The sequence below is a fragment of the Felis catus genome, chromosome A2, assembly GCF_018350175.1.
Source record: "Felis catus isolate Fca126 chromosome A2, F.catus_Fca126_mat1.0, whole genome shotgun sequence".
NCBI lineage: Eukaryota > Metazoa > Chordata > Mammalia > Carnivora > Felidae > Felis > Felis catus.
In genome coordinates this window covers 24,792,608-24,805,416 of record NC_058369.1, presented here as the reverse complement: position 1 = coordinate 24,805,416, position 12,809 = coordinate 24,792,608, and the positions used below count along the sequence as shown (strand labels likewise).

General features: G+C 35.3%; 1 protein-coding gene across 13 annotated transcripts in view; it reads right to left on the bottom strand.

Moving 5' to 3' along the window:
• Positions 1–12,809, bottom strand: part of CCDC66 (coiled-coil domain containing 66) — a 51,279-nt gene that overhangs the window by 16,899 nt on the left and 21,571 nt on the right. For 11 of the 13 annotated variants that reach the window (XM_045051703.1, XM_019823139.2, XM_019823149.2 and 8 more), the window contains 5 exons: positions 6,083–6,214; positions 5,236–5,486; positions 4,933–5,017; positions 3,698–3,859; positions 683–827 (listed from right to left, as the gene is read on the bottom strand). In XM_045051703.1, coding sequence (XP_044907638.1) covers positions 683–827; positions 3,698–3,859; positions 4,933–5,017; positions 5,236–5,486; positions 6,083–6,214 — 775 coding nt within the window. Of the gene's footprint in view, positions 1–682; positions 828–3,697; positions 3,860–4,932; positions 5,018–5,235; positions 5,487–6,082; positions 6,215–9,361; positions 10,211–12,809 lie in introns of those variants that run through there. The other 2 variants (XM_023249852.2, XM_019823123.2) reach the window with 2 other exon arrangements.

The following is a 12,809-nucleotide window of genomic DNA, read 5'->3' as shown; positions in this document are numbered from 1 at the left end:
AATATGTTATCCAACATAATGACACTTCAGAAATGTTAACAGAAATTATGTACAGCGGCAACTAAATACAAAGAAGACGTTTGGTGTAATCAGGAAGTGTGAACACTGCAATACAAATTTAAAAGGGCTCTCCTAAAGTTTCTTACAAAAAATTACCTGCATTTTAATCTGTTATTGAATTTTAGGGAGATCACTTAATATATTCCTCCAAAAACTGGGTAAAAAAGCAAACATTTTCCCTACTGTGAGCAAAACATAAAGAGAATTTAAGATTACTAGAAAATGTAACATTTAGTATACTCTTAAGGTGATTTCTCAAATAAAATAAGCATTATAGAGTTCCAATAGCTCAAAGTCTGAAATTCCTTAAAAAACATTTAGTTAATAGGGGTGTTAAAGGCACTAAAAATAAGAAATTACTTAAAAGCATCTTCAAAAGATACTATAAGTAAAATTCTTTTTAATTATTTTATTATTTTTAAGTTTATTTATTTAGAGAGAGCGTGGTGCATGAGCAGGGGAGAGGCAGAGAGAGAGAGAGAGAAAGAATACCGAGCCCAGCGCAGGGTTCAATTCCATGAAATGTGAGTCATGAAGTAAACCAAGATCAAGAGTTGGATGGACTCTCAACCGACTGAGACACCCAGGCACCCCATAAGTAAAATACTAGTGAAGCGCTTACCGCCAAGATTTTTAATCAATCCAGAAGTGTCATGTCCCTTTTGAGCCAATTCTCGGATTCTCTGTTCCTGTTTCAGTCTCTGTGCTAGCTCTTGTGCTCTTTGCATTGTCTGGAATAGCTCATTTGTCTTGAGAGCCATGATTTCCTATTGAGGTGCACAAAGGTATTAAATACAATTATCAAACACGTACAGACTTGACATTTCTGAGTAGATAAGCTACTATGTGTCAGACACTATTCAAGATATTGGGAGAACAGTCTGGGCAAAGTTCCTTCCCTTTTGAAGCTCACATTTTAGTATCTTTTCTCTGTATTTAATATCTTTTTATCTGTATTAGATCACAAATTTAAGAACCCTTTTACCCACTCAAATTTATAATAAAGTTTTGAAAGCTTCTAAAACCAATGGTCAATTCCATCAGAATTCCATTGAGAGTAAAAATAGATTAAGATGTAGGACACAAGGTTTATACGGGGCACCTGGGGGGCTTAGTCAGTTAAGCGACTCTGGCTCAGGTCATGATCTCACAGTTTGTGAGTTTGAGCCCCGCATCAGGCAGGCTCTGTGCTGTCAGCTCGGAGCCTAGAGCCTGCTTTGGATTCTGTCTCCCTCTCTCTCTCTCTGCCCTCCTCTGCTTGTGCTGTCCCCCTCTCTCTCTCTCTCAATACTAAATAAACATTAAAAAAATTTTTTTAAATAAAAACAAAAAAAACCTATAAGGTTTATGGCCACTTCTTGCAATTCAAGCACACGATACTTAGATTTTTTTTCATGTATACAGTTATTTCATAGGAGTAGTTAGCTCAGCCTATTCAACATAATCAAATTAGAACCCCGACCATATGCTGTTTCATCAGCTAAGTGTGGAGTGAAGGCTGCAAATGGGAAAAATCAAGAAAATGCAGGCTCTTAGACCCATCTCCCAGCTCCAGAGAAAAGGCTCTAAGGCTCTTCTCCAAACCTCCCAAATCCTTGGCAATCAAATGTCACTGTATGACATGGTACTTGACACAACCATACCTAGGCTATCTGTGCCACTTAACAGAGATGTTTTCCTAGCCAACCAGAGATCTACTCTTTTTGAAAAGACTCTTACTGGGGTACCTGGGTGGCTCAGTTAGTTAAGCATCAGACTCCTGATTTTGGTTCAGGTCATGATCTTACCATTGTGAGATCAAGCCCTACATCAGGCTCGGCGCTGCTTATGGAGCCTGCTTGGGCTTCTCTCTCCCCTTCTTTCTGCCCCTCCCCCACTCAAACATGCTTTCTTTGTCAAAATAAATAAGCTTAAAAAAATCAATTTTTTACTCTAAAATATTATTTATAATGTAAATATTACCATGTTCATGGGCTGGAAGAATTAACACTGCTAAAAGTCCATTCTATCCAAAGCAATCTACAGATTCAATGCAGTCCCTATCAAAACACCAATAGTATTTTTCCCAGAACTAGAACAAATAATCCTAAAACTTGTATGGAACCACAAAGGATCCCAAATAGCCAATGTAATTTGACAAAGAAGAACAAAACTAAAGGTATCACAATCTCAGATTTGAAGTATATATACTACAAAGCTTTAGTAATCAAAATAGGATAGTAATGGCACAAAACAGACAGAGATCAAAGAGGATAGAGTGCCCAGGAATAAAACCATGCTTAATATGGTCAACTAATCTACAACAGAGGCAAGAATATGCAATGGGAAAAAGAAGTCACTTCAACAAATAGTGCTGGGAAAACTGGACAGTTACAAGCACAAGAATGAAACTGGACCACTTCCTTCACCATACACAAAAATAAACTCAAAATGGATTACAGATCTAAATTGTAAGACCTAAAACCATAAAACTCCTTAAAGAAACATAGGTAGTAACCTTTTGGACACTGGCCTTAGCAACAATTTTCTAGATATGTCTCCTCAAGCTACAGAAACAAAAGTAAAAATAAACTGTTGGGATTACATCAAAATAAAATACTTCTGACCATCCACAAAAGGCAACTTACTGAATGCGAAGGTTATCTATAAACAATGTATGTGAAAAAGAGTTAAAATACATACAGAAGTTATACAACAACAACCTAAACCTCAAATAACTTGATTTTTTAAAAAAAGGGCAGAAGATTCAAATAGAGGTTTTTCCAAAGACACAGATGACCAACAAACACAGGAAAAGATGCTCAACGACAGGGAAATGCAAATCAAAACCATAATTATACCATCTCACATTGCTCAGACTGGTTAATATCAAAAAGACAAGAAATAACAAGTGTTGGTGAGGATGTAGAAAAAAGGGAACTTTCATACACTGTTGGTGAGAATGGAAATCGGTACAGCCATTGCGGAACAGTATGAACTTTCCTCAAAAAACTAAAAATAGCACTACCATACAATCCAATAATTCCACTACTGAGTATCTGCCTGAGGAAACAAGAGAGATATGCACTCCTATGTTTATTGCAGCATTATTTACAACAGCCCAAATATGGAAGCAACCGAAGTATCCATAGGTAGATGAATGGATAAAGAAGATGTGGTGTATACATATTCTATATTTTTCGACCATAAGAAAGAATGAGATCTTGACATTTGCACTAACATGCATGGACCTAGAGGGTATTATACTAAGCAAAATAAGTCAGATGGGAAAGACAAATACCATATGAAGTCACTTACATGTGGAATCTAAAAAATATTAAATGAAAAGCAAAACAAAAAACCCCACACAAACACAAAAACAGCCCCACAAACTGGTAGTAGGATGGAGTCAGTAAACGGGTGAAGAGGAGTGGAAGGTACAGGGTTCCAGTTATGTAACGAATAAGTCATGGAGATGAAAGCTACAACATAGGGAATATAGTCAATGGTACTCTAATAGTGTGTATGATGACAGATGGTACCTACAAACACACATAACATACAGCACTGCTGAATCACTATTTTGTATAGCTGAAACTACCATTGTGTGTCAACTGTATTTCAATAAAAAAAATTTTTTTAATATATAAATACTTACTTCCTTTTGTTTTTGCTTAAGTATGTCTTCTTCATACTGCTTCTGCATTTCTTCTCGCTCCCGTGCTAAGCGACACTCCTCTTCTTGTTCTTCCTTCTTTCTTTGCTGTTCTTCCAGCTGTTTCTTCCTGCGTTTCTCCTCTACCTGAGCAGTGATAGCTTTCTGGTCATAAATCATAAATGACACAAATTACTGTTACAAATTAAAAAATCCATTTTTAGCATTTGTTTATATTCCTAAAATAAGCTTATCAGTATCAGGTGATACACAATACAGTATTACATATATATAAGTAAAGTTAAATTGTCAAATTCCCAATCTATTTCTCCCATCTCATCTGTCAAGTTCTACATATGCTTTTTCTTTAACCCCAGGAGGGCTGCTAGAAGAACTAATCCAGAAACAGCTGAGTGCTTAGTGCTTAGCATAATGCCTGGTAAGCAACAGATACTCTATAAATATCTGTTCACTAAACTAAGAGTACCATTATTTAAAAAAGTTTGTAATACTTATTTTTGAGAGAGAGAGAAAGAGCACAAGTGGGGGAGGGGCAGACAGCGAGGGAGACACAGAATCTGAAGCAGGCTCCAGGCTCTGAGCTGTCAGCACAGAGCCCGACGCAGGACTCAAACTCACAAACCCTGACATCATAACCTGAGCCAAAGTCAGACGCTCAATCAACTGAGCCATCCACACGCCCCAAGAGTAACATTTTTAATTAAACTGAATTCTTCATGTATCAGTGATTTTAAAGAATTATTCAGAATTTTAAGTCCCTTTAGTGTTAGACTAAAATTAGGAGAGAAATTAAATCTTAGTCTCCTTTCTTACGTTGTCTGCTAGATTTCTCAATCAGAATTCTACTTCAATGCCCTATATAATTCCCTTACAAAGAACTAATTCTTATCCTGAACAGAATTCAGGAGAACTAAACCAATGAAAAAAAATAACCAATATTAACTTAAGACTTAGTGCCATTTCATATGTGCAACTTACATTTTAAAGACCTCTTCTGGCAGGCAGGTGGCTGGCTGTACTACATGATACTGTCTAGTTCTTGGCATGAATTTAATTTTACTATAATGCCAGTTGAAGTAAGAATTAGATTTATCACAGGATTGGACAGGGCCTGTGCTACACATTTACACTGAAATTTTAACTGCCATTTATTTAGGTATCTGCTGGCTATGACTATTATTTATTAAGGCAAAGAACAATATTTTACAGTGCAATACCTGATGTTCTAACTGTTTTTGTCGTCGCCTGTCACGTTCTTCAATCTGAGCTGGGTCCAAGAGAGCAGTCATAGAACGGAGAAAACTGGCAAGACAGACACTTTAGCTATTCAAAACCCCCAAAAGGTGGGTTTAACAAGGTGCTAAATCACTTTTGTTTCAGATATATCCACTATTCATTTATACTTTAAACAAAAATACCAAACCTAAAATCAATTAAGACATATTATAAATATAACAACAGCTCTTTTAATAAAGCACAGACTTTCTTAAACATCAATCAATACTGAAGAATAAACTTACTTCGTTTTCTGACTATTTGCCATAGTCGTATCTCTAAGAGGTTTTGCTGTATGTTCCTCCTCTGAAGGTTCAACCTGGCTTCCACTCATAGGTGTATAAACACTGTTGATATCAGCCAGCTCCTGAGTGTCCGGAGAGACACAGAAGTACTCTGGTTGGTTGTATGTTGACCGAGAGGAGAGTTGAGACTGAGAAGCAGGATAGTTCTTTAATGAACCAAAATGCACTGTCCATCTGTCATGTTCCTCACCCTAATCATGATAAGTAAGAATTACTAAGAATTTTTCCAATTGTTCACATGTATAAAGTCCTATACAACAAACACAATTTTAAAAAAAAATTTTAATATTTGTTTATTCTGTGGGGGAGGGGGGGTGCAGAGAGAGGGAGAGAGAGAATGCCAAGCTGGTTCCACACTGTCAGTGCACAGCACGATGCAGGGCTCAAACCCACAAACCATGAGATCATGACCTGAGCCGAAATCAAGAGTCGGATCCTTAGCCGACTGAGCCACCTAGGCGCCCCTCAAACACGATTTTTAAAAGTTACCACAGAACAGAGTAAGAATAAAATTAATGAAACTACATTCTTTATTGATTCCATATACATTTCAGTAACTAGCTTCAAGAATATGAGAAATTCAAAGAATTAGGAAATTCCTAAGAAGTTAGTTTTAAGTATGCAAAATCACACTAAATGCATTCGATAAAAGTTTCAGAAGAACAACTGTGTAAGAATTTGAATAGTGTAGTCTTGTCAAATAGTTTCAGGATATTTTTATGTTTATGATTAAAGACTTTGAAATTATTTTTTTCACCTTTATATCCACATATATTTGCCACCTTACCTTTGAAGATGTAATTTTTTCCTCTGTTTTTCTTTGCCGATCATCCTCTATTTGTTTGTTCAAATCTTCGATCCATTTTCTCTGCTGTTCTTGTTTCACAGCATTGAAAGAGTGCTCCAGTGGTACTGCGTCCTAAACAAGAGTCATCAATACTAGCTGAAGTTCGCTTCTCTTTTTGTAACCACTTTATATTTATAAATCTTGCCAAGAACTTATATAGATTTAAGCAGAAAGGCACTGATCTCTAAGAGGAACAATAATTTTAAAGAAAAAAATTTGAGTTATACAATTAAATAGATCTATTCCAATTTCTAGAATCATACTTGTAACATACAGAAGTAGAGAACACAGTAAGGTAACTAAATGTAAAAAAAGGAATTTTATAATAAAAAATTCTTTTTCTAAAATAATTATAAGATTTTTAAAAGTTTTTCCTAATAGTCTCATTTAGACTTTGAAAGGAGTTACTGATCATTTAAGTTAGATGTAAAATACTGTTTTACATATGGCTTCAGAACACAGGAAATACTGCCTCTGGACCAAGAGCCAGGAAGATATGAGTACCAGAGGCTTTCTCTATTGAATCATAATGTCTCTCTAGAGATCCCTCTTTTCCATTTCTACTGCTACAGCCTTATCACAGTAGATGACATTTCAATAAGATAAACATATTGTGTCTAGGTTAAGTCCTTGAATTCTAAGAAAAAAACAAAAATTAGAATAGTAGCATAAAAATTTGTTGCTTCTTAATTTATGAAAATTTAGGATACTCTAACAAAAAGAAAATAATATATACTACTCAAACTGTCCTGAAATGCACCAGCTAAGTAACAAACATACTGTTATACGAAATAACTGCAGGACATAATTAAAAAAACAGCTTGATAGACTACTACAGTCACAATATATCTCATAATGCTACTTTCTACCTTTGTTTTTAACAGAAACAATGGCAATTGACAAACTGCTTTAGTTAAAGGAAGGAAATATTTATACAACAAGAAAAAATTTTAGTATCTCATGTATTCTTACATGTTTTAAAGAGATAAAAACCATCACATTTCCTTAAGCCTAAAAGAGTCACTTCAAAAGAAGCATTATCTTCAAGTAAGTAATTCAACAATTCTATTTCTAGAAATATGATTTTGAAGATCAAAATGGAAAAGAAGCAAATGTCCCTTTTTACCTCCTTACAAGACTTTCTCAACATGGCACTCAATCATTTTAGACTCTGTCATCTGTTTAAGTCTGATTTAACTAGACGTGGTTTCAAATTTCAGTCGAGTTACTAATTATTCAGTTTAGGTACAAGTCAAAATTACCCTTGAAAATTCCTAAAATCACTCACAAAATGTTTTGTATACGTGTCTTTACAACCCTATGGAAAACTTAATGAGTTCATTTCTCTTAAATATAGAGAACAAAGAGAGGGTTGCTGGATGGGCTGGGGGAGGAGGGATGGGCTAAATGGGTAAGAGGCATTAAGGAATCTACTCCTGAAATCACTGTTGTACTATATGCTAATTTGGATGTAAATTAAAAAATAATTAAAAAAAAATCAGTTTTTAATTCAGTCTTCCACTTCCTACTCAAGGATGTCTTATAACTTCCTTACCACTTGAATAATTCGTTTTACTTCTCTAACTTACTAGGAAACACTTAAAATTATTATTTTCTCTTGGGGCACCTGGGTGGCTCAGTCGGTTGAGCGTCCAACTCTTAATTTCAGCTCAGGTCATGATCTCACGGTTCACAGGTTTGAGTCCCATGTCAGGCTCTGTGCTAATGTCACAGAACCTGCTTGGGATTCTCTCTCTGCCCCTCCCCTGCTCACACTCTCTCTCAAAATAGACTTAAAGAAATTTTAAAAATTAGTTATTACTGAATTTTGGGGGTTTTAAAAGATATAGTCTAGATACAGCCCTTTATCAGGTAATTTGCAAATATTTTCTCCATGTATTTTATAATCTAACAGTAATATTCGCAGAGTACTTTTTAAAGTTTGAGAGAGTGAGAGAGAGAGAGAAAGCGCAAACCCACAAACCCTGAGATCGTGACCTGAGCCAAAGTCAGACACTTAACCAACTAAGCCACCCAGGTGCCCTCAAAGAGAACTTTTTAAATTTATTTTCAAGTTAGTTAACATATAGTCTTGGCTTCAGTAGAGCCCAGTGATTCATCTCTTACCATATGACACCCAGTGCTCATCCCAAAAAGTACCGTCCTTAATGCCCATCACCCATTTAACCCAACTGCCACCCTCCCGCCCCGCCCCAGCAACCCTCAGTTTTGTTCTCTGTATTTAAGAGTCTCTTATGGTTTGCCTCCCTCTTTGTTTTTATCTTATTTTTCCTTCCCTTCCCCTATGCTCATCTGTTGAGTTTCTCAAATTGCACATGAGTGAAATCATAGGATATCTTTCTCTGATTGACTTATTTCGCTTATCATAATACCCTCCAGTTCTATCCACATTGTTGCAAACAGCAAGGTTCCATTACTTTTCATCACCAAGTAGCATTCCATTGTGTGTGTATGTATAAATATATACACCTTCTTTATCCATTCATCAGTTGGTGGACATTTGGGCCACCAGTGTTGTGTCCTTGATGTCAGCATATTTTTATATCTTAACCCTTTGATTAAATTTACCTGTCATTCCTCAAAATACAAGGGAGTATCATTGACTTCTGAATGTTAAACCCAGCCTGTGTTCCTTGAATAAACCCAACTCATCATGATGTACCATTTAAAATTCTTCTCTTTCTTGTACTGTCAAGTTTTCATATCAAAATATTTGTCTCATCAGCTTTGAGTATCAGGTTTTGTTTATTCCACTCTCATAAACCTTGAAAAGCTTTCTCTTCTACTTTAATTACGTGGAAGAATTCACCAATAAAAATGTCTGGGCCTTGGGTTTATTTTGTGAGATTTTTAATGATGGAGTCCAGCTCTTTAATAAATAGGTTCACCAAGATTTTCCATTTCATGTGTCAATTTTAGTAATTTGTTTTTTCTAATATTTTGTCCATTTTCATAAATTCTCTAACGTACTGACAAAAGTTCATGTATTCTCTTACCTTTTTTTTAAGCTTATTTTTGAGAAAGAGTGAGCACAAGCTTGGGAGGGGTAGAGGGAGAGGGGGACAGAGGATCTGAAGCAAGCTCCATACTGGCAGCAGGGAGCCCAATGTGAGGGTCAAACTCAGGATCCGTGAGACCATGACCTAAGCTGAAATCAGATGCTCAACCAACTGAGCTACCAGGTACTCCCATTCTTACCTTTTTAATGTCCACAGACCCTTTAGTGGTATCCCCTTTTTCACTCATGCCAGTCTTCACACGGGGTTTATCAATTTAAACACCTTTATAAAGGACTACTGTTAATTCTCTTATATTCTGTATATTTATTTCCAATTTTACTAATATCCACTCTGATCTTATTTCCCTCCTTCTACTTGTTTTGGGTATAATTTTTGCTCTTCTTTCTCTAACTTCTTGAATGAATTACTTAGATCATTAATGTTTTGTCTTCCAGTCTTCCTTTTTCGAGAAATGGATTTAAGCCTATAAACTTACCTCTAAGCACAGAAAACCCATGTTTTTATAAGCAATATTTTCATTTTCAGAGTTCATATACTTTGTTTTTCATTCACACAGAACTATATTGCTTAAATATTAAACATTTGGAAATTTTCTTTTTACTATTTGTTACTGATATCTAGCTCAATTCCACTGTGATCAGGTAACATATTCTGTGTAATCTGAACCTATGAAATTTGTTAAAATTTTATGGCCTTTCAAATTATTAATCCTCACTTTTTGTCCATAGATGTTTTAGGTTTTATTTCTATAAAATGAAAAACCATTACACTTTTAGTTTTTCTTTTCCAGTTCTTATGACTTAATTTTGTCCCCTTGTCTTGCTATACTGGCTAGGACCAATCAATAACAAATAATAATTTGAACATCTTATCTCCTTATGGAATACATCTAAAATTTCTCACTTAGGATGTTAGCTTTAGGGTTTTGTTTTTTAACTCCAGTATAGTTAACATACAATGTTCTACTAGTTTCAGATGTACAATATAGTGATTCAACAATTCTACACATTACTCAGTGCTCATCAAGTATACTCTTAATCCCCTCCACCTATTTCACCCATCCCCCCTCTGGTAACCACTAGTTTGTTCTCTATAATGAAGAGTCTATTTTTCAGTTTGCTTTTTCTTCTTTGTTGGTTTCTTATATTCACATTTGGGTAAAATCATACGGTATTTGTCATTCTCTGATTTATTTCACTTAGTATTATACTCTCTAGCTCCATCCATGTTGCAAATGGCAAGATTACATTCTTTTTTATGGCTGAGTAACATTCCACTGTACATATATAACACATGTTCTTTATCCATTCATCTATCAATGGATACTTGGGCCTGCTTCCATAATTTGGCTATTGTAATAATGCTGCAATGAACACTGGGATGCATATATCCTTTCAAATTAGTGTTTTCATATTCTTTGGGTAAATACCCTGTAATGCGATTTCTGGATCATATAGTAGTTCTATCTTTAATTTTTGGAGCATACTGTTTTCCACAGTGGCGGCACCAGTTTGCATTCCCACCAACAGTGCATGAGAGTTCCTTTTTCTCCACATCTTCACCAATGCTCGTTTGTGTTTTTGATTTGCATTTCCCTGATGATAAGTGATGCTGAGTATCTTTGAGAAATTTCTGTTCATGTCTTCTGCTCATTTTTGAATTGCATTATTTGGGTTTTTTTGGTGTTGAACTTGCATAAGTGCTTTATCTATTTTGGACACTAAACCTTTATCAGTTTTGTCATTTGCAAATATCTTCTCCCACTCAGTAGGTTGTCTTTTAGTTTTGTTGATTATCTCCTTTACTATACAGAAGCTTTTTACTTTGAGGAAGTCCCAATAGTTTATTTTTGCTTTTGTTTCTCTTGCCTGAGATGAAATCTAAAAAAAAAAAAAAAAATGTTGCTATGGCCGATGTCACAGAAATTACTGCCTGCGCTCCTTTCTAGGATTTTTACGGTTTCAGGTCTCAAGTTTGGGTCCTTAATCCATTTTGAGTTTATTTTTGTGTATGGTGTAAGAAACTGGTCCAGTTTCATTCTTTTGCATGTAGCTATCCAGTTTTTCCAACATGTGGTAGTGTTTTGATTTGTTTTTTTAAATACTCATTGGAAATTCCTTAACTGGGGTTAAATTTTATCAAGTGCTTTTTCTGCACCTATTGAAATGTTTTCTTTTGTTATTAAAATGGTATAATATACTTGTGGATTTTATTTTATTTTGGAGTCTATAAGAAAATGGATTTTTTTCTCCAAATTTTTATTTAGACTTTAGTTAAAATACAGCATAATATTGGTTTCAGGGGTAAAAACTAGTGATTTATCACTTACATGTAACACCCAGTACTCACCATAACAAGTGCCCTCCTTAATGCCCGTCACCCGTTTAGCCCATTCCCCCCTGCCCCTCCATCAACCCTCAGTTTGTTCTCTATCTTTAAAGAGTCTCTTATGGTTTGCTTCCCTCCCTCTCTCTCTTCCCTATTGTGGATTTTGAAATATTTCCTTAACTACCTAGCAAAAATCTGCCTTAGTCATGATATATTATCGCCTTTCTATATATTACTAAATTTTAATTGGGAATATTTTCTTTAGAATTTTTGGGTATATATTCCTGAACAAAATAAACTTTATTTTCCTTTTTTGTTTTGTATTTTTCTGGCTTTAATACCAAGTTTACACAGTCTTATAGAATTAATTGGGAGCTATTCCATATTTTTACTGCCTGATCATGTGAATAGAGTTTGGTACAAACTGTTAGTAAAATCACTTGGGTATTTTGCATCTCTTGTGGGAAAATCTTTCTAACTAGATCTACCTTTAACAGTAACAGGATTATTCAAGCTTTCGGTTTCCTTTTAAGTCAGTTCCTTTAAGTTATAATTTTTATAGTAATTTGTCCATTTCACCAAGGTTTTCAGAATTGTTGGCATAAGATATTCACTATTGATTACTCTCTGTAATTATACCACTCATAATTTTTATCTTCTTGATCATCTTTCCTAGAGATTTATTACTTCTTTCCAAACAGGCAACTTTCAGCTTTAGGTTAGGACGGGTATCCTTATTTTCATGATTTCTTCAAATTTATTCTGTTGTTCTTAGGGCGCCTACGTGGCTCAGTTGGGTAAGTGTCCAACTTCAGTTCAGGTCATGATCTAACAGTTCGTGAGTTTGAGCCCCGCGTTGGGCTCTGTGCTGACAGCCTGGAGACTGGAGCCTGCTTCAGATTCTGTGTCTCCCTTTCCCTCTGCCCCTCCCCAACTTGTGCATATGTGCACATGCACACCCTCTCTCTCAAAAATACACATTAAAAAAAATAATTTATTCTGTTGTTCTTTTTCTAACTTCTTTAGACACCTAGCATTTAAAGATTTTCTTTTATAATACACTTTCTCTTGAACTTATGATGTGTTTCTGATGTGTGCATATACACTGTAATTCTGTTCCAAGTATTTGTGATTTCCACTATGATTTTTTTACTCAAGTTATTCAGTAGTGTGATTTTTAATTTCCAAATACATATGTAGTACTTAAAAATCTCTTTTTGCACGGGCGCCTGGGTGGCTCAGTCGGTTGAGTGTCTGACTTTGGCTCAGGTCATGATCTTGCAGTTCATGAGTTTGAG